The sequence below is a fragment of the Barbus barbus genome (assembly GCF_936440315.1).
Source record: "Barbus barbus genome assembly, chromosome: 7".
Lineage (NCBI taxonomy): Eukaryota > Metazoa > Chordata > Actinopteri > Cypriniformes > Cyprinidae > Barbus > Barbus barbus.
In genome coordinates, this window is record NC_136735.1 from 33,339,996 (window position 1) to 33,365,325 (window position 25,330).

The 25,330-nt window shown below is 37.1% G+C and overlaps 1 protein-coding gene across 1 annotated transcript in view; it reads right to left on the minus strand.

The window, feature by feature from the left end:
• The window catches only part of LOC306872319 (receptor tyrosine-protein kinase erbB-4-like), a gene marked incomplete at both ends in the record, with an annotated part of 150,397 nt that overhangs the window by 41,170 nt on the left and 83,897 nt on the right, over positions 1-25,330 (minus strand). Inside the window, 2 exons of the mRNA XM_079420820.1 lie at positions 414-552; positions 12,513-12,699. Of these exons, the coding sequence (XP_079276946.1) occupies positions 414-552; positions 12,513-12,699 (326 nt within the window). The remainder of the gene's footprint in view (positions 1-413; positions 553-12,512; positions 12,700-25,330) is intronic.

A 25,330-nucleotide genomic window follows, 5' to 3' on the forward strand; every position in this document is an offset into this window, starting at 1 on the left:
ATATATATTAATAAAGATCTATCTATCTATCTATCTATCTATCTATCTATCTATCTATCTATCTATCTATCTATCTATACAGTATATATATATATATATATATATATATATATATATATATATATATATACAGACAATATTATAATATTACTGTTTTAATGTACTTGAAAGATTTCAAAAACCAACCTGAAGTTTCTGAATAGTAGAATCAAGTTGACTAATATTAACATTATCAGTTTTATCAGTATTGCTGTAAATATTTGACAACATTTTACATAGTTATTGTTTGTTAAAGTTTGAAATTATAGCATGCACATGATTTTTTTTAGAAAGGACACAAAACAATTTCATTCTAATTATGAAAAGCATCAATTATTATAGCCCGGTTTGAATCATTAAACTCATCTAAACACTCACATGTGTTGCCACTGTTGTTTGAGGGCACGACCAGAAGTTCAGAACGTGGGTTCTTGATGATGTCCTGCCAGTGGATGGTGTCAGCGTGACACAGGAACTTATTCTGATCCACATACACACCTCCATTTAGGATTTCTACAACAGTGAGAATTTAAAAAAGAGGGTGAATTAGATATCATGAGCGTTTCTGAATAATTGACAACATTTGAGCCATTTAGCCTATTTCACAGTATAAATCATGTTGAATAAACAATTCATGCGCATATAAAAATTCATTCTGAGGTCATCTTAAGGATATAACTCTGACTGTTCTATGAAACCAGTTTAAACGATTTATAAAAGAAGTGTAATGAAAATAATCTCTCTTTTTAGAACAGGATTTAAGAATGAAATCACCCCAATTCCTAAGTTAAGGAGCTTATAAAAGATCAAGCAAGATTATGAGCATATCAATGTGTCTGTAGAGATTGGGAACATACGCTTTATGTGGAGGTAGTGTACAGTATTTTAGCTGATAGACTCGCTCGAATCCCTCCCTCCTGTTAACCTGTAACAAATATTACTAGCCTAGAAACCTAGAGTTCCAATGAACATTGTATTGAAAATTAAAAAAATTCTAAGACATCACAAACGCCTGGTTCATAGCCTCAAACAGCCATCTGATGAATGAGGCCGTGGCTTGTTATTTAAAATGAGTTAGTATACTTTCTTGAAAGAAAACAAATGTGAAGTTAACGAAGCAATATTATAATTCAGACACTGGCTGCCGCTTCATAATCAACTAATGTAACTTTAGAAGTTACATAGCTGGACAGTTCTGCTAGAATATCTCATATCTGCACAGGCTTCATATACTGAACCTACACAACTGATTATATCTCACCATTAAACCATTCATCTTCAGTAAACATCATCTAGTGCCCATTTGCATTTGTGTGTGTGTGTGTGTGTGTTTTCAATGCTAAACCCACACAGAATGGATGATAAAATGTATTAAAATGAACCTGGACTGCAAAAAAAAGTTTTTCTTAGATTTCAGTCAACATATTTAAGGATTTTCTAGACAAGTAAAAATGTTCTTATTTCAAACAGAAAACAATATTATTTTGCTTACCCCATTGGCAGATTATTTAGCTTGTTTCAAGCAAAAACTCAATTAATTTTGATATGATTTTTCTGAAAACAAGACAATAATGTTTACTTGTCTCGAAAATACTTCTTGATTTAAGAATTTAAAAAAATCTAAGTAAGAAAAGCATTTATTTTTTTGCAGTGTGAGTACTACAATTATTTTGCTAATGGGGAAAAAACAAGATTTTTATTTGATAATGTATTTACAGTATATGCCACAGTTTAAAGTTTTTTTTTTAGAAAGTAATAAACTGATTAAATACGATTTCAAATAAATACTGTACTTTTCACACTTTCTATTTATTAAAAAAAAATCCTGAAGAAAATACCATGTGGTTTACACAAAAATGTTACGCAGCACAACTTTTTCAACATTAATTAATAATAAGAAATGTTTCTTGATCAGCAAATCAGCATATGACACTGAAGACTGGAGTTATTGATGCTGAAAATTCAGCTTTGACGACAGAAATGAATTGCGTTTTAAAATATATTCAAATAAAGTTATTTTAAAAAGTAACAATATTTCACAACATTACAGTGTTTTACTGTATAGCCAGGGAGAGCATTCGATTAACTGTAAGTATTATGCATGTTTTAGGAGTACATATAATGTGCTGATCCATTGACATGGTAAAGGTACATTTTTTGCATTTTTCTGACACTGTATTTTTCAATATCTCAAAAACCCTGACTGACCAGCATTATGAGATTAGCAAGTTCCAGATCCCTCATCCCTGCATTCAAAATGAAGCCAGCCGTGATCAAGGGTTTTTAAACATGACAATTTCACTTCCTTTGAGTGAAAGTTAACTATTTACATTTTCTTTCAGCACTTCCATGATGATGGAAGTGGAGTGTGCGGGGGGAAAGGTTGAGACTGTGAATGGAACAACAGACCATATGAATACATTTTTAAAGAGTTACTTTTGACATTCACAGCTGGAAACCCAGCCTGCATGAGAAACACTTAACGTCATTAACATCTCTTTGATGAATTCATCTGCACACAATTCCTTCGCTAAGAAGGCGGAGAAAAAGCAGGAATCCCTTTAAAAACAAATGTAATAAATCTATATTTAAATGAGAATGCTATAAATTTGAGAGAATAAGAATGATAAAGTGCCTTTGAAGGAAAATTAACAGTGGAAAGAAGTTGAGCTAATCAAAATGTCTAAAAAAAATATATTATGAAGTCATCTGAAGGGCAAGCACTCATCGCACGTACTGCGGCCCTTATCAGCCGGAGAAATTGAGTGACATTATGGCACCGCTCTTAATATTAACTGTCTGCCTCCATCTGTAAACATAACTCAATCAATTCAATGGCACAAATACAATTTGGGTCAAAGCTGAGCACAGTGCACCATTTCTATATCAACTGTAAATCCCAGAAATAATAATAATATAATATAATATTTTACCAGGCATTTAACACAATCAGAAATTAAGAAAAATAAAAATAATAAATTGCATCTACATTTAAATGAATGTTCAGCTGTGCCATAACCATCTAATATTAATAAGACAGAAGACAAGCAAAAATTGTGTTCATTAACTCAGTGCAAATTGAGGAACCCTCATTGACAGACTATTAAGATGCCTTGTTATATGATACAATATGCACCTCATATTGATTTTATTATTTATCTGTTTAGATCTGACACAAAATGCAATCATTTTGCGCACGAGAAGCAGAATTCAATATTAAAGTCAAATTAAAACCACGTCAAAACCACTAACATTTGAGAAATAATCCTCATTTCATTCTGTCTGTGTCCATTTTTACACGGATAAATAGTCTCCAAATGGCAGATTATAATCAGTGAGATGCAAATGAGACTGGAAAATCTGAAGGCTGGGTCACCAGAAAAAAAAAAAACAGGCAATCAATTGAAATTATGCATTAATTTAAAGTATTCACAACACTCCAAGACCTCCTTTTTTAATGTTATGTCAAAAAAAAAAAAAACAGTTATTCATGTTAAAATACCCAGATTTTTTATGTCATATATTTATGATATAGGTTTGTGATATAAACATTAATATTTAGAAATTTTTGAAAACAAACAAATTTAAAAAATGTATATTGTTTTTCTGAAACTTTTAGTTTTACTGAAAGTTTTAGTTGTAATTTCATATTTTTTAAAATATTACTACTAAATGTACTACTTATTGCAGAATATACAGAAAACATTCAAAAATATCATTCCCATAATGTTTGCAAAATTATAAAATTGAATGTCCCCTTAACGGTCACATAACCGGGAAAAATGATTTAAAAACACTGAAGCCAGTTTTATCGATTTAATATAAAAATACGATTCTGCCATTCTACTTTGACAATTAATCAGGTTTTATCCATTTAGAAATTAACATGCAGGAAAAGCGTTTGGATTTGAACCACAATGAATCAAAATCACGTAGAATGATGACATTTTCTGACACCATCTTCCATGAACCATGTTTTATGTGGACAAAGACAAATCAGTGGAATCTCTCACAGAACCATTAACTTCTCCAGCCCAAACTTGACTACCGGATCTTACAGGAGACAAATGATGCACCAATAAAAAACAATAAACTTTCTCAACTTTGTTACTATGTGCCCATATTGCAATGACAAGTCATGATGAAAATGACAGACTTCTGTTCACTTTGTCGCTGTCAGTGAACAGCCCTTAATATCCTTCACTGAGGCTTCAGATCATGATCCACGACCCTCTGCCATTTGGCCACCCGTCCACATTCACGATGCGTCTCATTATTCAGCCACACAGGGAGCAGAGTTTGGCTGGTGGAGATAGCAGAGCGTCCCAGAAATCACAGCCAGCAGCAGGGTCTCGGGAGGCTAAGCTGGGAGGGTTGGTGGAGCCACGATACAACCTCACAGAGGGGAAGAGCACCATTTCAAATGTGAACTTGACATAGCAATTTTCATTTTATAGCATAAAATGGTGTGGCAAGTCTTCATGGAACCTGAAGAAATGGCTAAAACCTGTTGCCTCAAACTTCCCATTAGGAAAAAGAAAAGAGAAAAAGTTAAACAGTAGAGCATAGAGTTAGAAGTGCCAAAGTCATGGGTTCATCTCCCAGGGAATTTTACATAAAAGTGTCTGACAGATGCATATACAAATGTAATGTAATTGTATTGTATTTTTGTATCGTTTTCTACAACAAATATTTATTCTTACATCAATACACTTTTAATTGAGAAGGAAAATGACAAGATATTAAGTCATGTTTTCTGAAAAAAAGTATTAAAAATAAGTGAGTTCATGCCTAAAACAACTAGAAATATATTGTAAATATATTAGTTTTAAGCAAAAAATCACTACATTTTAAGCGAGACTTAATAACTTATGTCATTTTGCATGTTCATCTTGATTTAAGAATGTTCATATATTTGTACTGGAAAACAAGATAAAAGTAGTAAGAAATTTATTCAAATTTCATTCAAAATTCCCATGGAAATGAATCCATGACATTGGCTTTTCCTATATGCTTAGTATTTCTTGTTTTCCAGAAAAATAATTAAATGTCCTAAAAAAAAATAAGTTCATGTGAGAAACTAAATTGTAATTTTAATTTATATTTGTATTCCTTTTGAACATTATTTTACCTGTTTTGAGCATATACCTCATTAAATGTGTTATTTTTATTTTCTAGCAGCCTGTTTTGCAGTGTAGGCAATAAAAAAATTACATTATTTAGGGCACATTCTTGATTTCCTCCTTTTTTTTGTATCCATCCTATTAAATTGCTGATTTTGCACATGCAGTTTTTTTTTTTTGTACCATGAAAAAAAAATGCAAAGTAGGCTGCTACATTAGAAACATCCACATTATACATAAATGTCACATCATGGCACATTATGGAGTTTTTTAATACACTTATTCAATGAAGCTGCTGTATGCAAAACAACATTGAAGATATGCCTTTTATATTTATTTTATTATTTGTAAATATTTACTTTAAGTAAATAAATGACCACCTCCCTCAAACATTCACCGGTTATCTGCTTCGAGATTTGCTGACATGAGCTGAGTTTCATGGGGGAATGGTTTTAAAAAGTAAAGCTGTGTTTGAAGCTGTGAGATTCTGTGTAGTTTAAACATTTTGCTGCATAATGATGATACTGGATTCATTATTAATGGAGCTGTTCCCCTCTCAACCTTCTGAGCAACAGACCGGTGAGATGGCATTAGCTCTGCTTTCTTCACTTCATTTCAGCCTTTTCACACAAAAGTTATAAATTCCCGGAATAACATGGTCAGCATGAGTTTTTATTGTGGCATTATAATGTTGTATGATATATTAAAGCATAATTACTCAAATATATTACATAATTGCAATTGCATGTAAAGGTACCACATATAAGGTACTACAAATTCTCATATGTTATAATAATGAAGCTAAAATTCCTTTAAAATATTACAAAAATTGCTTTATGCTGTTAAATCAAGATGTCAATTAGCTTTCTGACGGTCTCTTTATTTCTTCATATTTATTTTCATAACATGAAATGAGACTTCAAATGATGACAATATGCCAAACCTCAATTTTTGTGGTGCTATTTTACCATCCTTTATATACTATTTTAAGTAATATAGTATTTACTATTTTAAGTAATTTTTTTTTAAATGAGATTTTATGCTTTCTGTTTTCAGTTTAATTTTGTAATTTTTGTTGAGTTTTGTCATTTATTTATTTGACCAAATATATTTGTATAGTTTTTATTATTTTATTAATTATTTATTTCGTTTTAGTTGTTTTAGTAATAACTAAAATGATAAATGCTTTTTTATATACGTTTTATTATTTTATTTTATTTTAATTTATTTTTAGCACCATTAAATATATCAAGCTAAATATGTTCTATCTAGATAAACATATTTTGTTTGTATAGCAATGCACTAAAGAGGTCCCAAACCAAATCAAACAAAAGAGAAATATCAAAAACAAGATCATCAACAGGACACTTTGTTATGCCATCATGATAATCTAATTTTATACTTAACATGAATGCCGAAAATGTAGTAATCTCTAAATATCAGCCTTTTTCCGCGTTACATTTTAAGATTTACTCTTTAAGATCTAACCAATATCTGACTTTCTGAAGCAATGGAGATGTATCTATTTTGTGGTCAATTCAGCCATTGGCATAAATCTCGTCCGGATAACAATAGCTGAATCCGTCCAAAGACGAGTTTAGTGAAATGTTCCCCAGTGCCAAAAAACTGTCCAGATTTCTAATACCACACGTCACGTCCTTATTGATCCAGGAGCTGCCAGGAACTTCACAGACTGAGAGTATATTAAAATATTGAATATTTGCTGCAACCCCTGCCAACCTCTCGTACATGTCAAGATGTTAGATGACAAACTGCCAAGATGTTACCAGGCTTGCCTTGGCTGACTTGCAAATTGTAAAATTCAGATCAGAGTTTTAAAATTAATGTCTACCTGTTCTGGGTGCCCGGACACAGTCTGAAGGGCCTTGAAAGTGAGATGTTTCTACTTCATATGTATATAAACCTTTAGGAACATCCCAGCTGCCAGTATGCTGTCTATAGAATCTGGGCTTGTGCCAATGATCTGCTATCAGGAATGACACCACTGAGACAATATTAAACTATATTCTCTGTGACGACAGACACAGATATATGTGCACTTGTCAGCATCACCTTGGCTAAATGAACACATGGCCATTTAGGTAAAGTAAAGGCAAAAAGTAAATAACATATCAGTAAAAAGGCAAAATTAAATATCAGTGTTGGTTTTAACTGATATGCAAGTGGAGAGGGACAGCTAAATAATATCTGAATCAGTCTGGTTAAACCTTTCTTTAAATTGTTATATTATTATTCTTTCAAAAAGTGAGATTTAAACCAGTATTTTTGTAGAAACTATAAAAACTTTAAAAACAGACAAAATGCATGACAAAATAAGCTTCATTAAATGTATAATAATACATTTAAATAACATATAAATAAAATAAAAGTGCAGGTCAAATAATAATAATAATAATAATGTTTTTTTCTTGATTTTGTGCAAGTCATTTTTTTATAACTTCACTGTGCATTATGTTATAACTATAACTTAATTATATGTTAAAATTAATTGGACAAAATAAGCATAATTAAATGATACTTAAATAGATTTGAACAACACATAAAAATAAATAAAATAAAATGTATTTTTATTTTCTTAATTTTGTGTAATTATTATTGTTTGTTTTAATTAACTGTTAATTCAGATGTATTAAATAATATATAATGAAAAACAAAACAAAACAAAACACAATTAAATTAAATTAAATTAAATTAAATTAAATTAAATTAAATTAAATTAAATTAAATTAAATTAAATTAAATTAAATTAAATTAAATTAAATTAAATTAAATTATCATTAAGTATCATTGTATTTGCACGGCAAATACAACACAATCCAGACCAAAACACTAAAATGACTGTAATAAAAATAGGACCAGAATGACCTCCACCTTGAACTGAGGGGTTTGTACCCATGAACAGCCAGCGTTACCTGGTAGAAATATGAAACCTGAAAACATAAGCCTCTCTGATGTTTAGAAGTGTGTGGGGGGAATTTACATAAAGACCGCTCATTTAATCAGACATATGTGAACACGGATGTAGATGAGGATTCAAACTGAGAGATGAGACTTGTAAACCATCAAGAATCTGTAATGGCTTACAGTAGCGTTAAGAATAAAAAGGGCTTAACAATCACGGAGGCAGTAAAGATGTGTCTAGGCACACTGTCTTGTAAACAAACACATTCACTATTACGTACGCAGGCTTTCATTTAAATGAATGTTGACTGCTGCTACTACAAACAGCAATAAATACATGAAAATAAATATTCACCTGTTGGATGATGAAGATCGCATAGATCTACAATAAAGAAGGAACCAGAGCCTTTCTAAAATGTCTAGTTTTGAAGACTGAAATACAGTTGTTCTCAACCACCGGCCTCAGGGTGACTTATTCAAATATATTTAAAATACATTAACTGTAACCAACAATTAATATTATTAATACCAGTGTCATAAAAAAAAAAACAATCGTTTTTGAGGTGGAAAATTAAAAAGAGTTTTATTTTATTTATAATTTTAAGAAATTATTAGTAATACATTTAATGAATTCTCTTAATATTTATTACTATTAGTGTTTTTGTGTGTTAACAGAGCTGAAATGAAAATGCAATTCAATCATATGTCATAAATTGTTGCATTTGAGAAGAGATTTAATGTGACGAGGTCTTTTTTTGTATCCCTGCAAAACTTTAGCTTTGGTAAACATGCAAATTGTACTTTACACAACTTTCTCTATGAAAATGTTTCTATGTCTATTGTTTCACGATAATCAGATACTAGTGAGGCTCAGACTACATCCATTTCAAATTCAGCTTGTGATATTCTTTAATTATAAAATACAGGAGAAAGGCAATTGCTCTATAAGTTCTGCTGTTTTGCTCAAATATGGGGATTTTATCACCGTTATTCAGGCTGGATCAGCTGATCTGATATGGACTCTAATCTGTATGCATTAACAGTTCTGGCCTAATTGCTTTTCATGGTACATACTGAGACCTACTGGCATGAGAGTTGTGTGTGGTCAGACCTCTCTATTCATCAGATGGTCTGCAAATACTGGCATGGAGGAATAGAATGTATCCTCTTTATTTATTGTTTTCTAGCATAAATGTCATAAATTATTACACAGACCTCTAGAATACTTAATACTTGACTTTATTCCAGGGTCAAATATTTCTGAATCGTGAACACAAACCTTGAAAACGCCATAAATATGATCACAACATACACTATATTGCCAAAAGTATTGGGTCACCCCCTTCTAATGAACACGTTTGACTACTTTAGTAAGTTCTATGAGTACAAATCTTGCATTCTAAATAATAGCTTTTAATCTTTTATATCTGCCTTATGCTCAACTGTCCCAATACTTATGCTCACATCAATGAGTGGGATGAACTCTAAAAGTGCTGTTCTATTTATTTGGTAAAACATGCGTTGAAACGGCTAATAATAAAATGTGACATTCGGTAGTTTTGTCTCATATTCATCTTTTAATCATATTTGCAAATGTCTTGACTCCACAGCCAACAGAGCAAGTATTGGAGTCTTTACTGTTCCAATACTTATGGAGGGCAATGTATATGAAAGCTACTTGCCAACAGTGAAGGAGAGTAAGAACATGGGAGAGACGTACATGACAACAACTGCATTTTATATTAAAGGATCCATTAAGCATCAGGGTGCTCTGTCTTAGAAAGCAAGATGCACACTTTCATCTCTACCTGGAACACTGGAATAATGGAATAATTCCAAGCACATTCATATTAGAAGGTTATAGCTAATCATGTAATCATAAGAAGTACACAGGGAATTACAGATGTTATTGTTGTCAGATCATTAAAAATGGACTCTCAGCCCAATAATAAATCCAATTTTAACAAAGTAAGTAAACCTCAAATGTATAGAGTATATAAAAAATTCATCATGGCTGGGCAGCAGTCGTTTCTGGTGGGCATACTGATGGCTGTCTGTCTCTATTTCTCTCTCATCCTTAACCCCTTTGGGTCAACAAAAGGGCCTTGGGCATGGGAAAACATACTTAGAAGTACTCTCTTTCTCTGTGTGTGTGTATGTGTGTGTGCACAAGGGGAGGGAGTTTAAAAAAATCAGTTTGCCTACAGCATTATTCTCACACACAGCACCTATTAGTGAGTTTAACCATCAAATAAAGCTTGTCCTTTATGAAGGGGTCAAAGGGTTATGTAGCCTCCCCTCCATAATATGTTTCTGCTGACTCTCAAGAAACCTTGAAGTTCCACTCTAAAATATGACAAACAACCTTATTTGGAAATTAATGTAGATTTAATTCCAGAGATAATTACAACTCGTGGTTAAATTTGCATTATTCAGTGACGTGCCAGGGTGAAGTGGAGGAGACAAATTGTTGAATAAAGTTGTTATTTTTGTTTTCTTTGTGCACAAAAAGTATTCTTGTAGCTTCTTAAAATTATGATTGAATACTGATAACACTATTTTACCGATGTCCTTACTATGTTTCTAGACCTTGATCGTGTAAGCATCCTTGCTGTCTATGGGAGGGTCAGAGAGATCTTGGAATTCATCAAAAATAATAATCTTTGTTCCGAAGATGAACTAAGGTCTTACAGATTTGGAACGACATGAGGGTGAGTAATTAATGACAGAATTTTAATTTTTGGGTGAACTATCCCTTTAAGAGGTTCCAGAAAAATATGGCATTTACCATTTAGGAGTTACAGCCATTTTAAGTAAAGTATATCCATTTTCAGAGGCTCAATATTATTTGGACAAAGTGACATAATTGTAAATATGAGCACAATTTTAATGCTTGGATGAAAATCCTTTGCAGTCAATGACTGCCTGTAGTCTGGAGTTTCCTCCCTCGAGATGCTTTGCCAGGTCTTCACTGCAGCCATCATGCGCTTCTGCTTGTTTGTGGGTCTTTCTGCCTTCAGTATTGACTTCAGTAACGGAAAAGCAAGCTTTATTGGATTGAGATCAGGCGACTGACTTTCTTTGCCTTCAAAAATTCTTGAGTTGCTTTCGCAGTATGTTTAGGGTCATTTTCCATCTGTACTGTGAAGCTGTGTCCTAACAGTTTTGTGGCATTTGGCTGAATGTGAGCAGAAAGTATAGCCTTAAAGACCTCAGAATTCATCCTGCTACTTCTGTCAGCAATTACATCATCAATAAACAGCAGTGAGCCCATTCCATTGGCAGCCATTGACATGACCATGCCATAACACTGCCCCCACCATGTTTGACACTTGTTGTGGTGTGATTTGGATCGTGAGCTGTTCCTTACTTTCGACATACTTTTCTCTTCTCATCAGTTTGGTACAAGTTAATCTTGGTTTCATCAGTCCAAAGAATCTTATTCCAGAACATGGGAGGCTTTTTTTAGATATTTTCTGGGAAAGTCTAATCTTGCTTTCCTGTTCTTGAATGTTACCAGTGGTTTGCACCTTGTTGTAAACCCTCTGTATTTACATTCATGAAGGTGTCTCTTGATTGTAGATTTTGACAATGGAGTGCCTACCTCCTCCAGAGTATTCTTGATTTCTGTTGATGCTATGAAGGGGTTTTTCTTCGCCAAGGAAAGGTTGTCTTCCGTGGTCTTCCAGGCCTTGTTTGTTGAGCTCAGCGGTGCTTTCTTTCTTCTGAAGAATTGTAGCCATTCATCTGACCACACCTAAGGTTTTTGCTATCTCTCTTATAGATTTTTGTTGTTTTTCAGCTTAATGATGGCCTCCTTCACTTTCATCGAGATCTCCTTGGACTGACTTCATATTGGTAGCACAAGTCAAACAGCTTTCAAATGCCAATTTAATACCTCATATCAACTCCAGATCTGCTTAATTTGTCTTGAAGTAACTAGAGAATGGACAGCTCAATTAACCTCTTCTTAATCAACTGTCCCAATGCTATTGAGCCCCTGAAAATGGAAGTATTTTGCTTAAAATGGCTGTAACTCCTAAATGGTAAATGTCATACAGTATGTTTTTGGAACCTCTTAAAATTAAGCTAAAAGTCTGCACTTTTTTATTAAAGATAGTATAACAGTTATAGTAATAACAATTATTTTACTGAATTGAGAAAAAACAAACAAAAAAAAACATTATTTTTAAAATGCCCAATGCACATATATTTATGTATAACATATAATTACTTTACATATAATTAGCTGATAAATATGTTTTATTAAAAAAATGCTTCTACCTGATCCATCCTTTCTGCTGATAATATCTGCTGTGAGCCCACATGCTCTTTCCTGTGTATTTCTATAGACATATACTACGCAAAACCAAGTGTGATGGGAATTTGTTTGGTGAGAAACAGAGGCACACATACAGACAGAGATACCTGTCAGGTTCTTGAGGCCGAGTTGTCTAAGGCCGAAGTAGCCATCTCGTCTGTAGTTGAGAAAGATGGCCAGGGCGTATCGTCCTTCATACAGTTTAGTGCCTCGGATGATCCGCAGGTTCTCCAGAGGAAGATAGTCGAACTGATTCAGAGCCACCAACACGTAACCCGTCACCTCACGGATGGACTGTGGGGATACATATTTTCTGTTAGACACGATTCACAATTTAAACAAAGTACACAGAATTTAATTTGTCCTTTTCGTGAAATGTAGCCAAAACTCTGAATTTATTATACAGAATTTATTCTCAAAGAAATCACTTTAAAGCTCTTTCGGCAGAGATTTGTCCTCTGCTTTTGGACTCGATGCCCTCGGTCATCACGGCAATTGAGCAGCACCAAAAGAACGACTAACGAGACAGCAATGATATAATTTGAAGACATAATGGCCCAAGAGAGAGCTGGACCCTCCCTCTCCACAGCCACATCAATCATGTTGACATCCAATCACGGTTTCATACTGTGTATCATTAGCAGGCACAGGGTCTATTTCATGCAGAAGAAGTGAATGTGATCAGTTGTACTGATCAGACACACACACACTGGAACTATAGTCACGGCAATCCATCTGAAGAGCTGACCAAGCACTTGCCGACAGCTGTCACCTGCCAGTCAGGATCACTATTAGTCCACACAGGGACGCCTGCTAGATATCATTATTATACTGCACTCTTGGACACTGGATTCTGATTGATCAATATTAAAGTAACTGCTAAATATTTACAATTAAAAAGATAGTCAGCCCAAAATCATTTACTCACTCTCATGTCTTGTATGACTTTCTTTCTTCAGTGGAACATAAAATAAGATATTTTGAAGAATGTTGGTAACCACACTTCCATATATGACCCTGGAGCACAAAACCAATCTTAAGTCGCTGGGGTATATTTGTAGCAATAGCCAAAAATACATTGTATGGATCAAAATTATTGATTTTTCTTTTATTCCAAAAATCATAAGGACATGAAGTACAGATCATGTTCCATGAAGATATTTTGTAAATTTCTTACTTTAAAGGTATCAAAACTTAATTTTTGATTAGTAAAATGCATTGCTAAGAACTTAATTTGGACAAATTTAAAAGCGATTTTCTCAATATTTTGTTTTTTTGCACCCTCAGATTCCAGATTTTCAAACAGTTGTATATCGGCCAAATATTGTCCGATCATAACAAACCTTACATCAATGGAAAGTTTGTTTATTCAGCTTTCATGTGATGTATAAATCTCAATTTCGAAAAATGGACCCTTATGACTGGTTTTGTGGTCCAGGGTCACATATGGACAAGAAACACAATGGAAGTCAATGGGAACTGAACCGTCACAAATATAAAATACAATAAAATATCTTCTTGTACTATATGTTCTATGGATGGATGGACGGACGTGTGGAAGGAAGGCAGGAAGGAAGGAAGGAAGGAAGGAAGGAAGGAAGGAAGGAAGGAAGGAAGGAAGACTATCTCTTTAATTCTATAGTAGAAATATTTTTTGGACATAGAGCATGGTATTACCTTTGTAAACAAGCAGTACTGTGGGATTTCTCAAAGTAAAGTAATTTCCATCTGATACAATCATTGTACTAAAATAATACTGTAGTAGTTTCTGTCTTTTTGTGAGTCAGTCAAGTCTTAGGATAATATTATGGAGGAGTCCATTCAATACAATCCATCTGTGTTTCAAGTAGTTGTTAGTAGATAGAGTAGTCTTAAATCCAGCATATCCCATAGTGTGGGCAGAAACGTCTCAGGTTACGTATGTAACCCTGGTTCCCTGAAGGGAACGAGATGCTGCGTCGAAAACGCTAGGGGAACGCCTTCAGTGTGACCGTGCTCTGAACTAGAGTGTAATCTGTCCAATGGAAGAGCGAGACGTCATAGTCGGGTGACGTCACCGACCTGGAAGCATAAAAGCACGTGCGGCGGAGCTGGCGTTTGCTTCTTGGAATGAAGCAACCGCTCGCAGGGATGCCGGAAGTATAACCTCGAGACGCAGTGTCTCGTTCCCTTCAGGGAACCAGGATTACATACGTAACCTGAGACGTTCCCTTCCAAGAACTCGAGCTGCGTCGAAAACGCTAGGGGAACGAGATGCCCACGCCACCAGACTTCCAAGTCCCTGCCCTGTGTGTATCCCTCAGGAGCACGACGAGGGCGAGAGAATGGAAGAGTCTGGAGTGGCCCGCAAATCAAGGCCATAGAAACGGATGAAAGTTAGGGGCGTGGACCAACCCGCAGCATTGCAGATGTCCTGCATAGGAACACCTGCCAGGAAGGCCTTGGAGGCCACCATACCTCGGGTGGAGTGAGCCTTGATCCCCATAGGCGAGGGGAGACCAGAGGACTCATAAGCAAGAGAAATATCATCCACGATCCACCGACTAAGGGTCTGCTTAGAGGCAGGCAGACCCCACTTAGGAGGACCAAAGCACACCAGAAGTTGGTCCGTCCTTCTCCACAGGGCAGCTCTGTGGACGTATGCATCCAGTGCTTGCACTGAACACATACAGTTAAGCTTCCGCTGGTCGGGCTCCCGCCTATGACGTCTCGCCCTTCCATTGGACAGATTACACTCTAGTTCAGAGCGCGGTCACGCTGAAGACGTTCCCCTAGTGTTTTCGACGCAGCTTGAGTTCCTGGAAGGGAACTACAATTCCCATTGTCCTCACATGACATGAGAGACAATAAAAAAAGGAAGAAGTCTGTAGCTTGATTATACCTTTCAAATGGGCTGACTGATGAGCAACAAATAATAAATCAAAGTGGCACACTATGGAAAAACTAATTCAATGACTCGAGTAGAGAAAAGAAAAATATTATAATTGGTGTGCCAGATGTTTTGCTCTAATATTTATCTTATATTCTATTTGACTGTTTCAAAATATACTACTGTTAAAAAAAACTGAGATTAATAAGAAATTATTACTTTAATTCAGCCAGGATGCATTCAAAATGCATTCATTGATCAAAATAACAGTAAAATATTGTTACAAAAGATTTATGTTTCAAATAAGTGCTCTTTTGAACTTTGTATTTTTTTAAAGAATCCTAAAAAATGCATCATGGCTAAATGGCTAAAATATTAAGCTGCACAACTCTTTTCAAAATTGATAAGAAATATTTCTTGAGAACAACTCAGCATATTAGAATGATCTCTGAAGGATCATGTGACACTGAAGCCTGGAGTAATGACGCTGAACATTCAGCTTTACCATCAATGAAAAAAAAAATATTTGAAATATTAAAATGGAATACAATTATTTTACATTTTAATAATATTTCCACAATTTTACATTATTTTTAAATCAAATAAATGGAGCCTTTGAGAGACTTATTTAAAAAAAAAACTAAAAAAAAACAGACTTACAGAACTAAAACCTAGAACAGTAGATATATAAAGTGCATATTTAGAACTCATTTAGAGCATATTTTTATATTACTTTCAAAATATCACTGATGGTCACTTTTTCACTTAGAAATATACTATTAAAACCCTGGGGTTTTATAACACTGCTTCAACATACTTTAAAGTACAAACACCTCTCGGCCTAAGCTGCTGTCACACGGCAAAGACACAGTAGGTCACCATCTCACCTCACACAGAGAAAAACTGCCTCCCTCTGAATACTTTTAGCTCAAATTGCAGTAATATACCAAATGGACTCACAGAACCAAACACACCCACGTCCCAAAATGCTCGCTCACATTATACACCTGTATTCTTCCTGCAGGCATCATTAGAATTTTAGAATTTGTTTTTAAATTTTTCAGTGGGTATTCATGAGGTTGGGAAACAAACCACGTCATGGAGTCCAGTTTTATATATTCATCCTCACACTAATCACTCTGACGTTCATGTGTTGCCTGAAAAAAATACAAATAAAATAATGCCAGCATGACTCAGTCTCTCTCCGCCTGGACTTGTCTGTACATCAGGCAGTGGGAAACAAGTTGAACAAACCAAGCAATGTTTTTAAAGTCAAGTTCAAATGGGCAGACGATTTTGCCACTTTAACGGTGCCGTATTCTGCACTTTCGTAGCATTTTATGCTCTTTTCTTTTTTCCCCTGCAGTCCACTTCTAAATGTTAGCCAAGGTTTCGTACACCAAAAACATTCAAGATGAAGCAAAAAAGTTTCTTATGATCACCAAGGCTGTAATTATTTGATCAATATTCCATTAATATTGTGAAATATTATTAAAATTCTAAATATCTGTTTTCTATTTTATTATATTTTAAAATGTAATTTATTTCTGTCATGGGAAGCTGAATTTTCAGCATCATTCTTTACTCCAGTCTTCAGTGGCACATGATCCATCAGAAATCATTCTGTTATACAAAAGATAAAATGGCACACACACACACACACACACACTTACTGGAGAGGAGCTAGCAATGCTGACTTGTTACTATCACCACTGAGCGAATGTGGTAATGATAAAGCTGAGAGGGCAGCAATCACCCGTTTTGCAATCCAGCCCAAGAGCAAAAGATATAAATGTCAATGTTACATGCAATCTATTTGTTCCACTTTAGCAGCAGGTGACATAACAACACATGTGCTTGATCAAAACCAGCCGTGACAGGGTACATATTAAAAATGCATGGCGTGAAGCAATTCAGTGCAACAGCTGAATACTTATATCAGGAACACAGGAGGTTTCACCAAACTCTCATTATAGGACTTTGTCAGAGGATTTGTGAGTGTCAGTCATTATGCTGATTTTGGATCATCTTTCTTTTAGAGATTCTCCCTCAAAAGGAGGAGCTTAAATCGTTTATTCAAGCTATGGATGGATTAACAGAAACTATATTAAATTAATGGGGTCGGAACATCCTTTGCGAGGCGTGTTTTACATTCAATTTACAGACATACTTCAAATCCTTTTTTCAGTCTTTTAATGGGATTAAAATCAGGAAAATTGGTATTCATTTAAAGTCAGCACAAAATAGAAATTCACCCTATCTACTTTCTAAATGCATTTTAAAGAATAGTGAGCTCAAAAATTTAATTCTGTCGTCATATACTCATTCTCATGTCGTTCTAAACCTGTACTGTATGTAAGGTATTTTGAAAAATGTTGGTAACCAAACAGTTTTGGGTCCTTCTCCAATCACTCTTGGGTACTTCTCCAATCAGTTAGTCTGTGTAAACCCCACCCATTTTGTACATTCCACTTGCATTCAAATCTGCCTCCATCCAATCAAAAACAGAGGAATTAGCTCCGCCCACACTTGTTTTCTCTTCCAATGTGGATGTAGATCACAGTACAGATTTTTAATTTTATATATATATATATACATATTTTTTTTTTGCTACTTCCATTACATTACAACTTTAAAGCCTTCAAGATCCTATGTCTCCTTTAAGATGGAAGAAAAAAAAATAACTGGATTCAGTAATATACTTAGTGTTTGTGGACATGCGCAAAGAAGTCTGAAGCTGCTTCAAACAATTATGAACGTACACTAAATTGATAGCTTAAATGGTCAGCATTTCCCCTTGTGATGCAGGGTAAGATCGAGCCTTATTCTTATAAATGGTGATCGTTCAATTATAATTCGCTTTTATAGTCATACCTTTTAATATAATAGCAATTATGGGAATTCCTGGTGCCTGTAATTGCTCTCAGGAAATTATTTCACCTCTGAGACCTTGCCACAGTGCTGTGTCGGATCTAATAAGAAACTGTGAGGCTAGAATGGGAAACAACAGTGGCTTTCTAAAAAAGGGCAGAAGTTATTACTAACGTCTCGGTTACGTACGTAACCCTTGTTCCCGGATGGAGGGAACAGAGACGTTATGTCGTGACAACATTAGGGGATTTACCTGGGAGCCCCGATCACCTCTGATAAGAGAAAACGCCAATGAAATTGGCTAGTGAATTTTGCATACCTGAGCCACTCCCCGTGCATACGGGTATAAAAGGGCGACAGGTGCATCCGTCTGCCAAAGAGGCGCCGTGCGCCAACGCATAGGACAAGGCAACACTCCGTGTGGCTCGCCTTGGGATTGGTACGCCAAGGCAATGGTATCCACTATCCAGTGGGCCAACCTCTGCTTGGAGACGGCCTTCCCTTTTTGCTGACCTCCATGGCAGACAAAAGCTGCTCAGAGCTTCTGAAGCTCTGGGTGTGGTCCACGTATATGAGCAGCGCTCTAACGGGACACAGCAACGCCAAGGCTGGGCCTGCCTCCTCCGAGGGCAGTGCTTGCAGGTTCACCACCTGATCACGGAAGGGTGGGAACCTTAGGCACGTATCCAGGCCGGGGTCTCAGGACAACGTGAGAGTAGGCCGGCCCGAACACAAGGCACTCTTCGTTTACTGAAAATGCTTGGAGGTCCCCGACTCTCTTGATGGAAGTGAACGCGGTCAGGAGCGCTGTCTTCACTTGTTCTAAGGGCACCCCGGCCCGTAGAAATGCAAAGTCCGTCCAGGGGCTGAAAGAACGGCGACATGATTGCATGATGGTCACACGATGTGTACCGCGGCGCCATGCCCATCTCGGGACTCGTGAGTGTAACCAGTGCTGAAGTGGTTTCATATGAAGCAACCCGAGCGGCGTGACTGCGGCTACGGATGCCATAAGCCCCAGGAGCCTCTGAAACTGTTTCAGCGGGAAACCCCTGTCCTGCCTCTGAAGGAATTCAGGCAGTTCAGCACTGATTGGACGCGCTCGTCCGTGAGACATGCCGTCATACTCACAGAGTCTAACTCCACATCGAGAAAAGAGATTCTCTGCACAGAGGAGAGCTTGCTCTTTTCCCAGTTGACCCGAAGACCCAACTGGCTGAGGTGCCGGAGCACCAGGTCCCTGTGACCACACAACTGTTCTCGCGACCGGGCCAGGATGAGCCAGTCATCGAGATAGTTGAGGATCCTGACTCCTACTCCCCGTAACGGGGCAAGGGCACCCTCCGCAACCTTCATGAAGACATGGGGGGACAAGGAAAGCCCGAAGGGGAAGACCCTGTACTGCCATGCCCGCCCCTCGAACGCGAACCGTAGGAACGGTCTGTGTTGAGGAAGGATCGAGACATGAAAGTAAGCGTCCTTCAGGTCGATCGCTGCAAACCAATCCCGGGACTGGATGCACTTGATAATGCGCTTCTACGTCAACATCTTGAATGGGAGCTTGTGCAGGGCCGATTCAAGACTCGCAGATCGGTCGAAGGCCACCGCCTTTCTTGGGCACGATGAAGTAAGGGCTGTAAAACCCCTGCCTCATCTCGGCTGGAGGGACCGGCTCGATTGCATCCTTTGCCAGGAGGACAGCAATCTCCTCGCGCAAGACAGGTGCATCTCGGACTGCCACCGAAGTCTTGAGAATGCCACTGAACTTGGGAGGTCGCCTGGCGTTCAGCATGGGGCGGAGCAGCTGTGGAGGACGCAGGAGGGCGCCTATGGCGACGAGCAGACTGAGGCCTGGCCCTCGGGCCAGCGGTGGCAGCTGGAGCATCCCACCGGGGCAGGATGTGCTGGATTGCCTCGGTGTGCTTTTGCACTGCCGAGAACTGCTGGGCAAAGCCCTCAACAGTGTCCATGAACAGCCCAGCCTGGGAAATGGGAGCGTCGAGAAAGCGTACTTGGTCGACGTCCTTCATCTCTGCCAGGTTGAGCCAGAGATGGCTCTCTTGGGCCACGAGAGTGGACATCGCCTTCCCGAGGGACCGCGCCGTGACTTTCATCACCCGGAGGTCGGTACTACCCTCGTACATTTGTTTCAGGGCCTTGGCTTGGTGTACCTGCAGGATAGCCATGGCATGCAAGGCAGAGGCGGCCTGGCCCGCAGCACTGTAAGCCTTGGCCGCAAGAGCGGCCGTCAACTTACAGGCTTTAGACGGGAAACGCGGACGATTCATCCAAGTGGCGGCGTTTTGCGGGCACAGGTGCACCGCAACCGCTCTCTCCACCTGGGGAATGTCCACGTACCCCCTAGCCGCCCCGCCATCGAGGGTAGTGAGGACGGAGGAGGGAGACGAGCGTCTTCTGGCTATGAAAGGGGCCGTCCACGACTTCATCAGCTTCTCATGCACCTCCGGGAAGAAAGGCACCTGGGCAGAGCGCGGTTGTGAGCCGTGTCCTGCCCCGATAAACCAATCATTCAGCCACGAGGGCTCGGGACTGGGCGGGCTTTTGACCTCCAGCCCAATACTTGCGGCTGCCCGGGCAAGCATGGCCGTCAACTTCGGGTCCTGCCTGAGGTGGGCCGTCCCGCCGAACCTTCATCCTCGGAGGACGAAAGCCCATCCCCCGATGCTGCGATCAACATCTGATCCTCGGGTGGCGCACCGAATGAAATGCTGGCAGCCCTGTGGGACGAACCAGCGAGATCACTCGGGAATCGGACGGGACGATCGCTGCGTGAGGAGTAAGAGGTCCCTGGGTACGTGCCCGGCGGAGAAGCTCTTACTGTCACCCTCAGATCTCCCAGAGCGCCAGCTGGCGGTCCTCTGCTCAAGCCAGAGAGACCGGGACGGGTGGCGGTAGAGGGTGCCAATCTTTTCAGAAAAGAAAGGCGAGATCTGAGCGTCGTCATGTTCATACGCCCACAACAGGCGCATGAATCATCCACGAACGCATCTTCAGCGTGTTGGATGCCCAGACACTAAAGACAACGATCGTGTCCGTCATCCGCGGACAGGTAAGGACCGCAACCAAGAGAACAAGGACGGAACGAAAAAAAGACGCGAACTGTCCGCGATTTGCTCTTTTAGAATTTGCTCTTTTAGTTGAAGTGCCCAGGGGAATCGCTGCTGGCGGGACACCGCTGACTGCACCATAACGCCAACCGGGAACAAATATAGGTAGAAAAGGCTTCGTGGAGATCAGCAAACTTCTCATCCACTCGGCTCCGAAGCAAAAATCTGATGAGTGGATGCACCTGTCACCCTTTTATACCCGTATGTACGGGGAGTGGCTCAGGTATGCACAATCCACTAGCCAATTTCATTGGCGTTTTCTCTTATCAGAGGTAATTGGGGCTCCCAGGTAAATCCCCTAATGTTGTCACGACATAACTCGTAGTGACCGGCATAGTTTTGCCCTTTACTTTCAGAAGGGTTGGGATTAAGTGCAATCAGGTCAGAGACTGGCACTATAACATCCCTCAGAGCCAGGATAAAATTAAGGCCTATGTTTTATTTCCATATTAGCTAATGCATGTTATCAGGACTACACATGGGTTGTGTTCAAAACTGCCTCACTGTCTACTATCTAGGCAGTTACGGACAACACAGTTCAAAAGATTTTGGAAAAAGTCTCTTAACAAGGCTACAATTATTTATTTATTAAAAAATATTATTACAATTTCAATTAACTGTTTTCTATTTTAATACATTTTAAAATGTTTATATATTCCTGTGATGCAAAGCTGAATTTTCAGCAATATTACTTGAGTCTTCAGTGTCACATGGTCCTTCAGAAATCTTTCTAATAAGCTCCAAAAAAAAAAATAGTTATGTTATAGTTATGTAAAAACTGTGATAAATTTTTTTCCAGGATTCTTTGATAAATAGAAAATTCAAAAGAACGTTTTTACTGTCACTTTGAGCTCTTCACTGCATCCTTGCTGATTAAATGTATTAATTTCCTTTAAAAAAAAATTGCTTTTTAAAGCAAAAATTATTACAAAGATTCGCGTGCTAAGACTCAACACTCACAGTTAATTAAATAATTTAAAAAAGATTGTAATTTTAATGGTAAAACACTGTAAAAATACTACGGTAAAAACCTGTTATGTTAATAGTAAGTTTCTTTAACAGTACAGTAAATGTAACAGTAAGTCTACCTTACATTTAATGTAATTTTACAGTATAATACTGTTATATTTACAGAATTTGGAAGACTTTGAAAGACACTTTACAGCGAATATTTTTTCGTTCAGTTTCTTTTCTTTTTTTTCTTATCATTTATATACAATCAGAGTTGTATGTTACATCTTTATGTTATTAAATTAATGTTTATTGCATGATTTTAGCATCTAACTGGATAAAAATATTGCTGCACGTTCTCGGATGGCGTAATATGTGAAGAATATACTGTATGCAATGCTGCTTAATAGTGACATTATCTTACCGTTTAGAGCAGCACACAATATTAGAAAAACACTTGTGATGTCTAAAAATGCTTACTAGGTAGGTAGCTTACTAGAGTTTATAACCAAGCCAATGTACAGTATGGCTGTGCCGCCACGCATGAACTCTAATAGGACAGGACAAGCTGTTGGGCTGCAGTTTCCAGCAGCATCTCAAACATCAGCTCACCTTAGCCATCCTCCCATCTGTTTACCCACTAATAAGGACACAACTCCACACCGCTGCAGGGCATTGGACACAGAACTATCCATCATACAGTCGGGTTCATCCTGACCCTATATATATGGCCTGTGCATTATCACAAACTGAAGAGTTTAACAAGCCCTGGCCTGTGCTCGAATATTTTCTGTAAGAAACACATCCTCGAAATGATACAAATATTACCCAGTCTTGCATCTATCATAATATTTCCCATTTTAGAAGTGCTGTAGATAAAAAAGCAGGAAAGTAATAATGATCTACTAGGAAATTCCAGGCTAGATAGCAATAATGGTCCACCCAATGGCCTGTTTTTTTTTGTCTGAACATAACTTTTAAAGAATGGAATTGTTCGAGAAACAGCTTTTTACTGCCTGTTCAACTGTGAAATATTAGCTCTGTTCCAATAGTTAGTGAGCTGCCTAGTTAGACAACACAGGCACACTGCCTGCTCCAAATTTTTTATTTTATTTTTTTTGGCAAAGGCAGCAGCATCCTATGCATCCACACACATTCTTTGCATACAAGGAAATCCCATAATGCACTGTGATGAGCTGGGTTAAAAAAAAAAAAAAAAGTACAACAAAGGAATCAAGATTACATAGTACATATACACTGCTGATAAGATGTTTTGAAAAACTTCTCTAATGTTCATGGAGGCTGCATTCACTTGATCGAAAATACAGTAAAAACTGTAAAATATTATTATAATTCAAAATATCTATCTTCTATTTCAATATATTTCTAAATGTAATTTATTCCTTTGATGTAAAGAAAAAAAAAAACAGGAACAAGAAAAAAAGACTGTACTGACCTAAAAACCTTTTGGACAGTAGTATACCTAACAGAAATAAATATATAATAATAATATTTATGATAATAACAAAAACAACAATAATACTAATAAACATTTAAATGTATAAATACAGAAAACTAAATGAAAACATAATAAAATAAAATAATTTAAAATAAAGTAATATGAAATATCTTTTGAGTGTGCAATAAAGTTAGGATAATTGTTTACTTAGCAATATGTCAAAATCTGTCAAAAACCATCAATTAACATCTTGTGAAGTATGGTCACTAAATTTTCAACAATTTTCATTTTTGGGTGAACTATTATTTTAAAAAGTCCTATCAAGCATGGAAGTAACAAATGCTAAACATTTGTCACAATGCAACATTCTTTTTCTAACATTAACTGCCTGTGAATCATTAAGCATTTAAATCAGCAAACGACAAACAAACATACAAAATCTTGCATGCATATTCAAGAAGTTACTATATAATTATCAAAACAAATACATATCAGACACGCTTAAATGGCTAATGCTGTAGCTATGAGTTAGCGAAGTGCACGCCTTAACAAATGACTCACTTAAAGCTCGAAGTAACACTCGGCTCTGTACTGAAACTTCCTGAACCTCTCACAGTGACAGCGTGATAATGAGGCAGAGCTGTTAACACATCACAGTGATTGATACTTCCTCCAACAGTCCTACTCTTACTCTGGACATTATATCACTGAAAACCGTTCTTCTACATTATATTTCTGTGTGAAAATGCAGGATGTCTAAAACCGAAGAGCAGAAATCCAGGAGTCAAGTGGCTTTTCGTCTCACTCACCAGCTAAATTACAGGCCCCGTTTAAATTCACTTGTAAGTGTGCAAGTGGCCCTTACTGAGTCACACAGAAAGCTATAGATAGGAAGGGTAAATACATGTTTTGATAATTAAATGCAAAAAACAGAGACCACATGAAAATACATTCCTGCATGGAGCATCAACTATTATATACATTTACATTTATTTAAATATAATCAAATTTACTTCAAATTAAAGTACATTAAACTGAATCGACATGGACTTGACTTTAACAATTGAATCAAAATTAGTTGATTTATTTTAATGAGTTAAAGTAATGGAAAATATATATGTTGCCAAGACATGGTTCATATCATGATTTACAGTGTGATGCATGAATGACATGAATGTGTACATTGAACGCAATGCAAGCAGCATCAAATTAAATCATCTGTCAAAGGCATAAATCACTTGGCATCTAGCACTGTTTTCCTTCCTTGTTATATGTATTTCCTGTTGATGCAGGAAGTTCAGGCGGAAAACATTTTTCTATAAAATAGCAAATAGATTTGCATCACAGTCATGAACCATATTTTCTTCTCGCTTTTGTTGGTCAGGGGCAGAAAGGGCATTCTCATTCTAGAGTGCATTTGACTGGGCAAAAACTTTTCTTTTCCAGGTAGAGAAAGACTGTAAATTTAAAATGTGCATACAAGTTATCTCGGCTCTCAAAGGCACATGGACTAGAAGCAATAATACTTTGCTATATGATTCTATGAGGCCCTTAAAAGCATAATTTGGTCATTTGAGTTCAAATGATACAATAATAGAAAAGAATCAGAATCAGCAGCATAAATAAAATAACTCTCAGGAAGCTGAA